Source organism: Gasterosteus aculeatus, chromosome 2 (genome assembly GCF_964276395.1).
Source record: "Gasterosteus aculeatus chromosome 2, fGasAcu3.hap1.1, whole genome shotgun sequence".
NCBI classification, from domain to species: domain Eukaryota; kingdom Metazoa; phylum Chordata; class Actinopteri; order Perciformes; family Gasterosteidae; genus Gasterosteus; species Gasterosteus aculeatus.
The window spans coordinates 1,999,582-2,015,784 of record NC_135689.1 but is presented as its reverse complement, the minus strand read 5'-3'; the positions used below and the strand labels follow the sequence as shown (position 1 = coordinate 2,015,784).

General features: G+C 50.8%; 2 protein-coding genes across 2 annotated transcripts in view; both read right to left on the bottom strand.

Moving 5' to 3' along the window:
• Positions 1–104: 104 nt before the first annotated feature.
• zbtb46 (zinc finger and BTB domain containing 46) overlaps positions 105–16,203 on the bottom strand; it is a 54,318-nt gene continuing 38,219 nt past the window's right edge. The window contains 4 exon segments of the mRNA XM_078082109.1: positions 105–5,881; positions 6,327–6,502; positions 15,295–15,454; positions 15,456–15,571. Of these exon segments, the coding sequence (XP_077938235.1) occupies positions 5,459–5,881; positions 6,327–6,502; positions 15,295–15,454; positions 15,456–15,571 (875 nt within the window). The 3' untranslated portion in view covers positions 105–5,458.
• On the bottom strand, positions 8,026–11,530 carry LOC144383662 (uncharacterized). The gene is made up of 2 exons (XM_078082124.1): positions 10,363–11,530; positions 8,026–10,274 (listed from the first exon to the last, which is right to left on the bottom strand). The coding sequence occupies exon 2, from the start codon at positions 10,081–10,083 to the stop codon at positions 9,538–9,540; it is 546 nt and encodes a 181-aa protein (XP_077938250.1). The 5' UTR covers positions 10,084–10,274; positions 10,363–11,530; the 3' UTR covers positions 8,026–9,537.

Genomic DNA, 16,203 nt, shown 5'->3' with positions numbered 1-16,203 from the left:
GGATTAAATCCTCCCGGCCTTCTCTCTCTGACTCACAGTCGACGGTGGTTGCCACGACAACACCTGTCCCGAGGGAAGAAGAAACAGGCGCGGGACACACCGTGTTTTTCACTTCTTTACAGCAGCAATTTGAAAATTTATTGAGACTGATTGGTGTTTTTGCAAATAAAAATCAAGCAAATTCTTCCACTAAACATGAAGTCAGAAAGAGGCTTGGGTGGCTCCGCAGGGCCCCCAACATCAAAAACAGGAGGCTCATGGTTGGCTGCAGAAATGTTATGTGATCAGTATTATCAACCCCAAAAGAAGGAAAAAAAAAAATCTGCACAAGAGCACTTAAATCTGCCCGAAAATAAAACGTGTGTAAAAACAGGACAGTTTTTTTTCTTCTTTTTTTTGTTGATTATTGAACATATTTTTGTTACAAACACAGGTTTATGATAATCATCGATATAAAGTCAGTATCATGTTGAACAATATTCCCAATGAAAAAAAAACAAACTTCAAGCTTCAAATGTGACCTTTTACAAATCAAAGACCCTCTGAAACTCGAGAGAAAATAAATAATATATAATAGTAATATAAATTCATATATATGAAGGTATTACACACATCACTCTTAGTAGAAGAACAAAATCTAAAGTAAAAAGCGCCAAATTTGAAATATAGTATAATATAGATATACCCATATCTATGGCTTCATGATTTGCACGTGTGAATCAAGCTATACAGGCTAATGAGCATTGCAATTTGTACACGTCTGAGAATACCCATATTCATCTGCAGCAGAGCAAACAGTTCCAGTTTTGCATCGAGTGGAATGAGACGGTCGTGTGCAGATGCCGAAGACGTTCGCTTTGGTATGACAAAATGAGCACAGGCATGCAGTTAAGACCACAGAATCGGGGGCACGGAAGGTCATCAAAGGAGGTGGGAAGGAGAATCTCGTCGCCCGGCATGATTTGTCTCTTTGAAAGTTTTACCCGCCTCCAACCCTAAAATAACACTTCTTTTTTTTTTTCTCTAAACCGATCATCTTGGTAATCTCCGTCCGACACAAACGCGCAGGAAACACACACTCACAAGCACGCAGGGTGAAATGTCATTGAGGCACATATTTGAGGGGTTGATGGCGGACGTTTTTTTTCCTGAAGTACAACCCAGCATGAGGAAGAAGACGCACAGTACGGGTTGCGAGAAAAAGAGGGAACGGCGGGTCCACACATACATCCAGATGTGTCTCAGTGGCGTCACAGCAGGACAGAGATTTGTCGCCGATCACCGGCTCCTTCCACACACACCATTGACATTCATTAAAAATCCCATTGTCTTTTCTTTTTCTTACTACCCAAAACATTTTTGATAAATGGGTCGAACGAAAGCACAATAAATAAAAACAGCTCAAATAAAGACAGTTGCCGGACGTGAAGAAAGAAAAGCATCACAAATAAAAAAAGTCAGTGGAGGTTAACGGGAAGTGCAGTCCATGGCAATAAAATGTTTCCCAGAGTTCACTTCCCCCCCTCTTTATTTTTTTATTTTTCTTAGATTGGACAGTACGTCGCATGTAGACTCCCCGCGCCGTGATGCGGTTCTATGTGATGCGGCTCTACCTGATGGGGTTCTACTTGATGCGGTTCTACTTGATGCGATTCTACGGGATGCGGTTCTAGTGATCAACTTGATGAGGTTCTCCTTAATAGGGTTCAACGTGATGCAGTTCTACTGATGAGGTTCTACTTGATGCGGTTCTACTGATGCGGTTCTATGTGATGCGGCTCTGCCTGATGGGGTTCTACTGATGCTGTTCTACTTGATGCGATTCTACGGGATGAGGTTCTACTTGATGAAGTTCTACGTGATGCTGTTCTACTTGATGAGGTTCTACTGATGCTGTTCTACTTGATGAAGTTCTACGTGATGCTGTTCTACTGGATGAGGCTCTACGTGATGCTGTTCTACTGGATGAGGTTCTACTGGATGAGGCTCTACGTGATGCTGTTCTACTGGATGAGGCTCTACGTGAAACTGTTCTACTTGATGAAGTTCTACGTTATGCTGTTCTACTGGATGAGGCTCTACGTGATGCTGTTCTACTTGATGAGGTTCTACTGATGCTGTTCTACTTGATGAGGTTCAACATGATGCTGTTCTACTTGTTGAGGTTCTACGTGATGCTGTTCTACTTGATGCAGTTCTACTGACGCTGTTCTACTGGATGAGGTTCTACTGATGCTGTTTTACTGGATGAAGTTCTACGTGATGCTGTTCTACTTGGTGAGGTTCTACTGACGCTGTTCTACTGGATGAGGCTCTACGTGATGCTGTTCTACTGGATGAGGCTCTACGTGATGCTGTTCTACTTGATGAAGTTCTACGTTATGCCGTTCTACTGGATGAGGCTCTACGTGATGCTGTTCTACTTGATGAGGTTCTACTGATGCTGTTCTACTTGATGAAGTTCTACGGGATGCTGTTCTACTGGATGAGGCTCTACGTGATGTTGTTCTACTTGATGAGGTTCTACTGATGCTGTTCTACTTGATGAGGTTCAACATGATGCTGTTCTACTTGTTGAGGTTCTACGTGATGCTGTTCTACTTGATGAGGTTCTACTGATGCTGTTCTACTTGATGAAGTTCTACGGGATGCTGTTCTACTGGATGAGGCTCTACGTGATGTTGTTCTACTTGATGAGGTTCTACTGATGCTGTTCTACTTGATGAGGTTCAACATGATGCTGTTCTACTTGTTGAGGTTCTACGTGATGCTGTTCTACTTGATGCAGTTCTACTGACGCTGTTCTACTGGATGAGGTTCTACGTGATGCTGTTCTACTTGATGCAGTTCTACTGATGCTGTTCTACTTAATGAAGTTCTACGTGATGCTGTTCTACTTTATGGGGTTCAACATGATGCTGTTCTACTGACGCTGTTCTACTGGATGAGGCTCTACGTGATGCTGTTCTACTGGATGCAGTTCTACTGATGCTGTTCTACTTAATGAAGTTCTACGTGATGCTGTTCTACTTTATGGGGTTCAACATGATGCTGTTCTACTGACGCTGTTCTACTGGATGAGGCTCTACGTGATGCTGTTCTACTGGATGAGGCTCTACGTGATGCTGTTCTACAGGATGAGGCTCTACGTGATGCTGTTCTACTGGATGAGGTTCTACTGATGCTGTTCTACTGGATTAGGTTCTACTGATGCTGTTCTACTGGATGAGGCTCTACGTGATGTCGTTTTACGCGATGCGGTTGTGCGTGATTGTAAGTCGAGTGTGAGGAAGTAGAAGAACCGTAGAAACCTCCATCTTCCAAAAGGAGCCGGTGCTTTCACACGTCTTCATGGTCACAATAACCCACCAGAACATGTGCACTCTTTTCTTTTTTTTTAGCTGTGACAAATAGTGACATGTCTAAAAGAAATTCAAATAAAACAACAGAACCACGATATTAACCCCCCCCCCTAAAAAATAAGCCCCTGCACACAGACTGTGAAACGAAAGCACTTCATGATTACAAGGTACTAGATTGTTTTTGGTTCGATATTAATCAATTAGTGTACATTAGTGATGCAAAAAAGCGTGTGCGGGATATATGTTTCAATCAATATCGAACAGAGAAGTTGACGGTGAAGTTGTTTTTTTTCCCCCCTTCGGGTAAAAAAAGCAAATACGTAAACTGGCACAATAAAAGGTCGATAAAAGCCTTATGGCTTGCTGTCCACAACAAGGCGAAGTATAAAAGCTTCTTTTTTCTCATACAAGATAAAAAAGAACACACGATAAAGCTTAGCATCCAGCACTTAATGATAATTAATAATAGTAACATCAACAACAGTAATCATTGTTCTCATAATGATAATAATAATAATAATAAGACTCGTCATCTGCCTCTCTTGAATTGTCAATAACATCATCGGCAAAACATGGAAATAACCTCCTGAAATCAATACACTTTTTTTTCGGGACACTCAAACATTCTTCTCACACACACACACACACACACACACACACACACACACACACACACACACACACACACACACACACACACACACAGAATGACTTCAGCACAAAGAGGGTTTTCAATAAATAGCCGTTAAACAAAAAAAGTAATATCACACTCTTTACGAATATCAAACTCTGAAATTTCAAGCACAATTTAGATTCCTTTACTTTTAAAATGTACAAAAGCCGGAGAAAAAACATCACCAAAAAACGCTGAAAAGAAACAAAGAAACAAAGGCAGTTGTTGCTCCTTCGGCGTCTCGTCATCGTCACAACTTCGTGACCTCATCGTGATGACCTCATCGTGATGACCTCATCGTGATGACCTCATCGTCACAAACAGAGATGAACTGAGCCTGAGACAGAAAGAGTTTGGATCCATTCTCCAAACCAGGAAGCAGAAACCGTGGCCTCCGACACGCACTCTCTCTCCGCCTCACACACACAGACACACACACACACACACACACACCCCCACCCTCCCCTCCCTCACCCCACCTCCCCCCTTTTCTAACTCTACAAATGATTTGTACGTCTGTCAAACCCCCGGTTTTTGTTTTGGAATGGATCGATAGAGACCTGCGTGGGGAAACTTGAGTGAAGAAAAGATTGAGGATCCCACTGCCCAAAAAAAAACACGCCGCAGGCTCTAAAAACCTGCAAATCTGCACAAGATTCAGTGATTTTCATAAGGTGGTAACAGTCAAGCGGACATAGAGCATGTCCTTAAAGGTAGGTGCGGTCGCCGAGTTGTCAAGGTACGTTGAGATCGGATCATAACGTGTGAACCACGAGTTCCGGGCTCTTGACAGGAGTCAGTTGTCATTAAAGTGCAAGTCTGTGGCAGTAGGACTCCGCACCAACGAACGTGGGCCGCCGGCTCCTCTGACGCGCTCCGCCGCCGCTTTGCAATAGGTTCACTCCCCCCTCCTCCCCACGACGCTGTCAGTGAGCCTTGGTTTCCATGGTGATTGTGATGGCGAACGCACAAAGCCGAGCGCCGGGCCGCGTCCTTGGCGGCCTCCTTGTTGGTTCGTGTTGTGACAAGAGTAGAAAAACGACAGGACTCGAGGCCTCGAAATAAAAACGCACAAAAAAAAAAAAACACGGCATAAGAAGTAAAAGGAGGTAAGCAGGAAAAAAGCCTCGCGCTCCATTCACCTCTTGACCCCACTTCTCCTGCCGCGGTGGTCGGAGGCTGAGAGTCACCAAAGTGTGCGCGTGTGTGGTTGCGTGTGAGTGTTTGTGTGTGTGTGTGTGTGCGTCTTGAGATCATCGTCGCGCAAATCGCACTTGAGCTTTTCCATCCAAAGGGAAAAGGCCGGCCCCGCCGCGCACGAATGGGTGGAGGAGAGCGGAGGAATCCGCCCCGGCAGGCGGCGGCGGCGGCGGCGGCGGGATGTTGAGAGACGCCCGCGTGGACGAGCCGGCCGAGGCGGCTTCTAGGAGATCCAGGCGAAGTCCCTCTCGCTCCCGTTCTGCTGCTCGCCCTCCGGCGCCGAGGAGTCGCTCTCCTCCTTCTCATTGTCCAGCGCCCCGCGCGCCTCGCCGGCCATCCCCGAGTCTTTCCACTTGCCGCCTCCCTCCTCGCCGTCGCCCATCATCTCGCCGTCCGCCTCGGCCATCATCTCCTCGTCGCACTCTGCCTGGTCGTCGTGGAAGCGGTCGCCGGGGTAGAGCTCCTCCTCCGGGGAGATGTCCCCGCCCACCTCCCCGGTGTGGTCCAGCAGGGCGGCCATGCCCCGCCCGGAGCAGTCGGCGCAGACGCCGTGGCGCCGCGAGCCGTGTTTGATCCCGACGCTGGCGGCCGACATGAAGACCCGGCTGCAGACTTTGCACACGTACTTCTTGTCTTTGCTGTGGACCTGTTGGACGGGGGACGCATCGTTTAAGCGCCGGGGACACACCGACCCTCACCCGCCTAGTTCCTCAAATTGTATTTGTTTGCATTTCAGAAGAATTGAATTGATAAAATGTCGTTTTGCCAGATAAAACCCTTGTGTGCAGTTAAAACACGACCTCTCTTTGTATTCTCACCATTGAAGTGGCTGAAGGCGACTGTGTTTCCCGTCTGATAACTCGATTGATAAATAAAGCAACCGGCACGCCAGTGGTGCCCCACTTTATTTGAGACTGTTCTCAGTCTCTCTTTGCGACATCTGGCAACAAACGTTGAAATCTACATGTAAATATCTAATGTCGGCAAAGAGAGAAATGAAATACGTAAAAAACGACCCCCGTCTGCCACCATAGATATTCCACCTCCGGCCTTTAAAGCAGCGTTAACGGCGCGTCCCTGAGCGGACTCACCAGGGTGTGCCTCTTCATGTGCTCCCTCCTGGTGAACTTCTTGCCACAGATCTCACAGGGGTAAGGCCGCTCGCCCGTGTGGGAGCGCATGTGCCTCTTCAGGATGCACTGGTGCATGGCAGAGAAGCTGCAGTAGGGGCACTTGAACTTCTTGCGGATCACCGTGAAGTCGTTCACTGTGGGGACAGACGGAGTGAGAAGGAGAGAAAGACGACAACGACAACAACAAAAAAAAAAAGATTAGTGTTGAACAAAGCCCTTTTAAATAAACCCAGACGTCACTTTTCAGTTATTGCATTTAATTAGTGCCGTGGTGTAGAAATGCACCATCCATTCCCATGGACACCACCCCAATCCCGGCCAAAGCCACAGTTGCCCTAGCAACGGCTCTTCCTCCACACTGAAGCAATAAAGGCAAAGAGATACTATAATCACAACACACACAGACACACACACACACACACACAGACACGTCACACAACCGTCAGTCGGCCTTAGTCGATCTACAGGGTCTCTGGTACGGGAAGCAAAACACAGACCGAAAGGACAAACACAGACGATGACGAGAGACGGCTGAGGGAAATAAAACCGCACACAAACACGAAGGGAGGCTTCGGCGAAGACGTCTCAATCTAAAACCCGCGATGTTGTCGCGTCGGAGGTCTTGCACGCCAATTATCTGCAGGCGTGGAAGTGCATTGAACGGCACGGTGTTTTTTCTTTGTGAGGACACCCGTTGTTACCCCCACCTCCGCCTTAAAACTACAGAGAGCCAAAATGTCCCTGCTTGTGAATAGAATCTTCACTGCGTTGGACGTAAAATTGATTTGCATTCATTGAACGGGCCTTTGAAGAAGTGAAGAGCCGCCAAAACATCCTCACCTCCCCAAAACGTCCCTCTTGTTAGTTAAAAACCTGATTTTGACCGAGTACCAGATCCTACAAACGCAGACGCTTTAGGGGACATACGATCCATTTCCGTTCATTTTACTGGAGACCCATAATCCCACTGCTAACCCCAACGTCAACCTCAACCATCACATCTGAAACCCCAAATCAATCAAAGTCCTCCTTCTGCTGGTTTTCTAATTTGCTTCGGTCCTCACTTTGTAGTAAATACAAGATTATCCACCCGGTTGCATTTCCGTCACATTGCAATTAATTAACTTTCCTGGTGATTTGCCCTAAACCCAAAGTCTCCCTGACTTTTAACAAATCTACATTTTAAGTCGTAAAGATTTATGTTGCGGGGACAAACATTTTGTCCCGGCAGACAGAAGAGAGTCCCCACAAAGTAACACAGTGCAGTGGCGTGTGTGTGTGTGTGTGTGTGTGTGTGTGTGTGTGTGTGAGCGATGCTGGCTGGATTCACGAGTACACAAGCACAACACGACGGCTTTAGGGGGGTAGGGGGGGGTGGGGGGGGGGGTCCCGGGGTGTCAAGCACACAGCTCGGGGTTATAAGCTTTAAAGTGATACAACATAATTACCTCCATCTGCAAAGCGACCTCTGCTTTGATTAAACACTCAACGGCACAAAGAACACGCACACGTCAGCTGCAAAAGTCACATTTCTTTTGTTGTTGTCGAAGAGAACGGCAAGTTGAAAGTGCAAAGAAAGGAAATAGCGTAAAAGTGAAGATGTGTGTGAAAGATGTGCAAGACGCAGATGTGACATTCTGAAATAAAAACTACGGAGAAGGTTTTCCATCGCAGTTTAATTACGGGATAAAAACTACAAGCAGGAGGTCATTTCATATAGAAAAGTACATACCTGTATACAGAACATGGGTTTGCTTTTTTTTATGGAGAAAATTAAATAATTAAGATTTTTAAGTAAACACAAATTCCAACAAAAACAAAAACAGAGAGAGAGAAAAAAGCCACACAACAGCCGGCGCTTCTTCTCCGGGCCGGCCGGTCTGTCCGGGCCGCGTGGCTCGCACAGGGTGACCTGAGACATGGGGCTTTTGGCATTTGGGAAGACCCCCAATTCCTCTCAAGTCACAGTTCAACGCGCTGGAGCCACCGTGGATTCTTCCCTTTGAGCAGAGTACTCACATTATGGGTGTACACGCGCAGTAAACCGCTGTAACTGGGCTTATTTGGGAAATGCATGGGTTTATAGTGGCAGGTCCGCTGTAAACTCCACGTTTTGGCAGAACATTAGCGACCAGTTTGACGTGACGCCAAACTCCGACGGCTACGACGTGGCTGAAGCGGCGTCCTTCCTCTTCAGATGAAGAGGTCATGGGTTAAGAAGGGCCGGGGCGCCGAAGAGCCAATTACTGTCCAGCTCCGGCCACGAGATTGTCAGGCAGATCTCGGGGACGGAGGAGATGGACACAGAGACGAACACCACCCAACACCACCCAACACTCCGTCTGCCCTGATCCGACACCACTGACTAAGGTTGATTTGTTTGTTTTTAGTTTCACTTTAAAGAATAAATTACAATGTTTTTGTTTTATTTTAGAAATATATCTATATATATTTCTAAAATATATACAGTATGTATGTATAAATATATACACATATAAATGTGTATATATATATATATATATATATATATATATATATATAGAGAGAGAGAGAGAAAAAAAAATATATATATATAATATTTTATACTATTATAGTTGTTTTTGAATTTTTGAAAAATATAGACATTATATATATATATTTACTTGTTATTACTTTTATTTTCGTTTTTCAAATATAAATTTTATTCTTTTAGCTGCAACAACGACTTTTGTTGATGTTTATTCTGCTCTCTCGCTGCAGTTCTACAAGCGTCCTGCAGGTGGCGGCGGTCGTGTGGGCTGTGAGTCCTGAGTGTCTCTGTGTCCTTAATGCACAGATAACATAAAGATCTCTCTCTGCCTAAAAAAGGAGCGAAGCGTGTAGTCAGACTGGTGACCGACGACAGGACCCCCCCCCCCAGACCCCCGTCTCTCCACTCCCTCCTTTTAGTGGGTTCTACGCACAAACTTTAGAACTTAAATATAAAACAACAAAAACAGTAATACTTGCATAGCAGTTGTGCATTTTTGACATTTAAGATCTCAATTAGTTCAAAATGATATTTCACAAGTTGCCAAACAAGTGATTTTTGAATAATTGAATAACGGATCATTTTAAGGGATTTCTTCCCTTCTCAGCGCAATGCAAAATTCTATTTTGGCTGAACGTGCGGCGCCGCGAGGCTTTGCTGCTAACCGGTGGCGTCCGAGCACGTGAGCCCATATCGGTCTTCCGCGTTGATGGCGAGATTGTGACGGTCAACCTTCATCTCCTGAGACAGCCGCCACAGCGAGTCCATCGCCCCGCCCCGGGACATCCCCGTCCCGGCGCCGCCTCCCAGCAGGTCCCCCGGGCCCAGCTGGCAGCACACTTTGACGTGCGTGGCCAGGTTCTTCTGGGTGCTGAAGGCCTTGGCGCAGGCGGGGCAGGCGTAGCCCCTCTCCCGGGAGTGCACGGAGGACAGGTGGCGGTGCAGGTCTGTGCGGTCCCGGAAGTGCTTCAGGCAGTACGCGCACTGCATCAGCTTCTTCTTGTAGTGGATGGTCTTCTCGTGGCGGTCGGCGTTGGACTTGAGGGTGAAGCTGGCGGGGCACTGCGAGCAGAGGTAGCGCTCCGGCGCCGGCTCCGCGGCAGGCCGGCAGAGGGCCTGGCGGCAGTGGAGGGGCTGGGGTCGCGGCTGGTGGCGGGGCGGCGCGGGGCGGCCTTGGGCGCCCGGCCAGTCCAGCGACAGCGCCATGAGGGACAGCGTGTGGCGGTACTCGTGCTCCCTGAGGTGCTCCAGGCTGCTGAACAGCCGCTTGCACAGGGAGCAGGGGAACCAGGGCCAGGCGCCGGTCCCCGACCCGGCCTCTTCGGCCAGGAGCGCTGGCGCGAAGCCCCCGTCGGCCGTCGGATCCGACCCCGCGGGAGACTCGTCTCCACCCGAAGCTGAGACAGCGACAAGACGAGGGAGAGGAGAGTGAACACAAAAGGTCCCGTTGGAAGTGACGCGGGCGCTTTCATTGTGGAGCCGTACCTGGGCCGCACCCCCTCACGTCCTCCCGGCTTCTCAGTCCCTCCTGCAGGCACAAAACACTACGTCATGACTCCAAACGCACATCTGCACGGGCTGTATGCATTGTCGTCCGGGCGTGCGGCTGGTGAGACAAGCTGCGAAAGACAACCTTATACTTTACCCCCCCGCCACATGAGACAAGGAAAACAGAACAAAAGTAAAAGACGCAGACGGATCGGGGTGATTTAAAGGAAACTGGTTTAAAATGAGCAAGCAGACAGAGAAAAAGCTGCTGACAGTTTCCTCCGAGACGCCGTCAGGTTGATATACGGTATTAATACAATGATCTGCCTGATGCAGCAAGGTGCATCTCTGCTTTCCCTCATCTACATCCCATCTCAACGCTTCTTCAAACTCCCCCCCCCCTGCTCCCCCCTGCTCCCCCCCTGCTCCTCCCCCTCCGAGGGAACAGAACACCAAGCGCCGGGCAAACAGATGGCTTGTCCGCAGAGACACGGAGGCTTGTTGGGAGGCAGGTCCTCCTAAACCGCTCACACACACACACACACACACACACACACTCGACTGGCACAGAACTCACATCCACACATGCTCATGCTGCCATGCGCCCACACACACACACACACACACACACACGCAGAACAAACAATTTCCTGGGCTGCGAGAGCAAACCTCTCATTGTCTACTTGTATTGATTCTACGCTCCTTTCATCTCACTACCTCTCTGTCGCTTATCTGCCATCTCTGAGACGCGCGCTGCCATTGTGGCCAGATGTGCGGTGCCGCTGCCGCTGCCGCTGCCGGCGTTAACGCTGACGCGCGGCAAAGGCTCTTTGGCTCCTCTTTTTCTCTCTGCGTTTGAAGGGTGAATTCTGCCATGTTAAAGCAAAAGTTGACAAAAGAAAGGAAAAAGAAGAAGGAAAGCAAAGAGCAAACGGAGCACGCCAAGAAAGACGGACAGAAAGGGGGGAAACAGCTGGAAAAAATGCCACACAGCGAGGGGGGGGTTGAGTGACGGCGTGTAAAAAAAGACTTTCTACAGGGAAAGTTGACCCCATTAACCCCTACTCTCCTCAAGAAGACCCACTTCAGGGTCACTTTCTACCCCCCCCCCCCTCACAAAACTTCTATCTGCAGGAGCACCTGACCTCTGACCTGGAGCCGAGGCTCCGCACGCTTACCTCAGGCAAGTTGGAGGCCTCGGGCCCCTCGGGGGCCTCTTCCACTTCCATGTCCGACCCTTCTGAGAGCAGCCGGGTCGCCCCGGCCCGCGGACCGGGGACCCGGGGGGGCCGGGGCTCAGCGGGGTGCAGGGGCGGGGGCGGAGTGGGCGGGTAGTGTGTCGATGGTGGTGGTGATGACGATGATGGTGATGACGACGATGACGACGATGATGATGAAGATGAGGGCGGCGGCGGCGGCGGCGGTGATTGTGGAAGTTGAGGAGGAGGAAGAAGAAGAGGAAGAAGAAGAGGAGGCGGAGAGGAACCGGCACCCTGTTTGTTATGAATAGCGGCCCCCGCGGCCCCCGCGGCCCCCGCGGCCCCCGCGGCCCCCGGCCGGAGGGCGCTGCAGCAGTTGTTGGAGCGGAGCCCTGAGAAGCACAGGAAACGAGTCTCACCCACCCACTCACGTACAACTGCAACGCTGCCAGCAGCTGGCCACCAGCACACAGCGGGAGAGAGTGGGCAGTGGGGCGGTGGGGGGCACGGGGGGGGGGGGGGGGGGGAGTCGTGGGGGAGGGTTGGGGGGGGGGGGCACACAGAGGCTGCCAGTGCTGCGCTGTGAAACACTTGGGGGAGGAGGAGGAAGAAGAAAAAGAAAGTTTCACTTTCAGCAGAGCGGGTTCAGGGCTCGTTCTCGTCGCTCCTCTGCTCTCCTTCTCCTTCCACCCACATGCGTGTGCGCCGGGGATGCAGCGTGTGCGCGTGTGCGCGTGCAAAATGCATAATGTGAGAAGAGAGGGCTCGAGGATCCTCTGCAGCGTGGAGGGACGGCGCTTTTGGAGAGGAGCCATCTTGGAGCTCAAGTGAAGACTTTCTGCACAGGCGGGGACGACCGGATCGACCGCGTCAGATGTTTACTGGCAACCAGTGGAGGCTCGTTGGATGAGGGGTTTCAAACGTTCTCCCAGAACCTTTAGCTCCTCATGACTATTGATAAATGTGTGTGTGTGTGTGTGTGTGTGTGTGTGTGTGTGTTCTTCTGCATTAATAGCTGCTACTGAGAGTCTCTTTATCTCTTCCAGCACGTGAGATGAAGTTATTCTGGGTTGTGTATGCAAGTACGTGTGAGAGTGGGCTGCGTTTCTTTTTTTTTTCCAGCGGGTGGGGGGTGGCGGTGGGGGGTGGAGGAGAGGGCGGGGGGAGAGGAGTGGGGGGTGAATGTCTCCAGAGTTATGCGGTGGGGTTTCAGCCATTCATCGCCCTCCTCTGCACACCGGACGGAATCGCACCACCGCGAGGCCTCACCGTGGACGCGGATTCCTGGAATGTTAAAGGGCGGCGCCCCCCGACCCCCCCCCCCCCCCCCCCCCCCCCTCCAACGGGAGAAAGCACATTACGGGGGAGGCGGAGTGGCGAGGTGAGCTGCAGGTGAGGAGGAGCAGCTCATTAACAGCTTCTTTGGAGAAGAAAGAAGTGGTTTAATAAAGTCTGGGCGTGACGGATTCCTGTGTGTCTCCTTCTCTCATGCTGCGCGTTTTATCGCTCGTCTCGCCGAGTTTAATATTGCAGTCGTGTCTGGCGCGTCGTAAAGAAATACAAACAACGGCGGGCTGAGTCACGGAGCCCGAGAGGTGAGAATCACACGAAAGTGGAGGAACGTAGAAGATGTAAAGTAAAGACAGAGCGACAAAAAAAACACAAAGCGGGTCGGGACCCGTCGGGCCTGATGGGCTTCAGGGAGGCAATTACCTCCTGACCAATTACCTCCTGACCAATTACCTCCTGACCAATTACCTCCTGACCGGCTGACCGATGTCCAATAGCTCATCAAGTGAAACATCGGTGAGTTTAACGCTTAATGACCCCTTTTATTCTTTTAATTGATATTCACAAATCAAATGAGACATGCATGCAGAGCGCGTTCACGCAGACTTGCCATTGCACCTCGAACTTTGACCCCCCCCCGTTTCCCTTCAGGTCACGCAGGTCCGCTCTGCAAGGGATTGTGGGTCAGAGGAGTAGTAGGCTGCTGGTACCTTCCTCCTTCACAATGAGACACAACAATCGCCTTTCAAACTAAGTAAGACCCACAATCTGAAGTCGGGTCCAACTCCCAATGATCTTCATTGGATTTGGGGAGGCTGATTGACACACGTGGACCGGTCCCGGTACCTTCTGGAGCTCCTCCCCCTACGGGCGGGAACGTAGAGCCACGCAAGGGGTCCAAACCACGGGACCCTTTAGGGGACCGTGTCTTGTTTAAGTGAATTATGTGGAGGAGCGAGAAGAACCTTCTGCTTCCATCCACTGGTCTCCCTGGAAGCGGGTCGGGTGACCTTGCTGCCCCGATCAATACTTTCCCAGGACTTTTTATGGACCAACACACTTTGATGCTTAAAAAATGTGGGGGGGGGGGAGAGGAGAAATGTGAGGGAGGGGGAGTAGGGAGGAACTGCAGGGAGGGGAGGAAGGAGGGTGAGGGATGAGTGTTAAGGAGGGGTGAAGGAGAACGTATGGCGGGAGGGATGGTGGGAGGGGGGAGTACAGGAGGGGGAGGAGGAAAGGAAAGGACAGGGAGGATGTTAAGCAGGGGTGAAGGAGAGCGGGAGGGAGGGGGAGGTGGGGGGGAGGGAGGGGGAGCAGCAATCCGTCGGACCAGGCAGACTCGTCCTCCGCCCGGTAATCTGAGGGCTTGTTTATTTTCTGCCCTCATTTAGACCCTGAGGAGGGGGGGAGGAGGGGGGAGGATGAGGGGGGAGGGGGGGGGGGCAAAAAACCTTCCCGAGGTTCCTAAGACATGAAGCCCGCTCAACATGCGTGTGAACTATTAACAGCGTGAATCCAAAAGCCTCGTCAGTCGCACACACTCATCACGCTGGACAACAGAGCGTCTCGGCCCATTCAGGTTCAGCCTGGGGGGGCGGAGGGGGGGGGGGGGGGGGGGGCAGAGGGGGGGGGGGCAGGGGGTCTTTTTATTTTGTAGGTGAGCGGGGCTCAGATGAAAAGGCGTGACTCGGCTCGGAGTTGTACCCGTCCTTTGCTCACAAAGACGGACACAACTCGGGACAAAAGACCCAATTACCAGCCAGTGAAAGCAGAGACACACACACACACACACACACACACACACACACACACACACCTGCCCACGCGGACTCAAGATAATATATACGCTCACACACACACACACACACAAGGAGACAGTTTAACACCCTCGCTGGAGGACAGGAAGGAAAAATAACTAAATTACCACAAATAAGCGTTTATTGTGCGATTTATAAAATGGTTTATTCTAAAGTGAGTCAGATCTCGGTTGATGTTTGCGGACGTACAAAGACGTGCGCGCGCACACACACACACACACACACACACGCGCTCGCTGTTCACGACGATCTGGCGGGACTTTTATGTGCAGGTGCGTCAGATTCGGCCCGTCGTCGTCGCCCTTCGGTTGCGGATGAACTCTGTCGTTGTGTTTTTGCTGCCGATAAGAACCACAAACGAAGAACCCAAACACATCTTTTCTCACGCACACGTGAGAGCGATCCCAGCGCCTCTCTCTCTGTCTGAGTCACCGACACACACAAACTCACGCAAACTCACACAAACTCACACAAACGACCCAAAGACAAAACACGGTGCAGAGGAGGAGGACACCCGTGTGAAAAAGCCTGGGTGTGTTTTGATGTCTCACAGGTGACCACGTGTGTGTGTGTGTGTGTGTGTGTGTGTGTGTGTGCGCGTGTGTGTGTGTGTAGTGACTCACAGGACAGGGAGTGAGCTCCTTTGGGCAGGTACTCGAACAACAGGGGGTTATCGTCTCCCATCATCTCGGCCCTCAGGGACAGCAGGCTGTTCTTGCTCATCAGCGCCGCCTTCAGGTTGGCCACGGACGAGATGGTCCCGCCCCCGCCGCCGCCCGCCGCCGGCCTCCTCCGAGTCGCCGGGGCCCAGGTAGCTGGGCTCGGCGGCGAGGGCCTCCTCCTGCTTGAGGAAGAAGTCGCCGCGGCTGTCCGAGCTGTTGGGTTCGGTCACGTCGGCACCTGGGGAGGAGGGGAGAGGGGGAGGAGAACGGGTGAGTCGGGCGCGAGCAGGAGAGCGAAGGACAGCGAGCAGGAGAGCGAAGGACAGCGCGCCGTCGCTTCACGGAATTAGAGGGATTATCGGTTCTCTGCGTGACGCCCTTTCAAAAGGGGAAGGAAAACATGAACAGTTGTCACTTTTTTTTTCAATTTAAAAGGGTTTCGCCCGACAGCGATAACAGCTTGTGAGTGAAGACGCACACACACACACACACACACACACACACACACACAGACACACACACATATTAATTCTTTCAAACCTCTCAGCCGCGTCATCGTTTACACCCGGTGTTTTCGGTGGCGACTGCTGAGCGCTTCATCGCTCTGAATCACCCCCCCCCAGCATACCTCATCACCACCCATCCAGAGAGACACCAGTGTGTGTGTGTGTGTGTGTGTGTGCGTGTGTGTGTGTCAGGACCCCCCCCCCTCCCTCCCCCCTAATTGACATGTAACTGATGACAGGTGTCTCTCCCAAACAGACACAAACACACTTCATGAGACGCCACAGTGACGCTTTTAACCACCTGGTCAGGTGATGCGCTGAGGCTGCTGCAGGGGGGAGGAGGGGGAGGAGAGGGGGAGATGGG

Excerpts from the sequence above, each read along its gene's own strand:
- LOC144383662 (XM_078082124.1), bottom strand. The coding sequence starts at position 10,083 with ATGGCGCTGTCGCTGGACTGGCCGGGCGCCCAAGGCCGCCCCGCGCCG.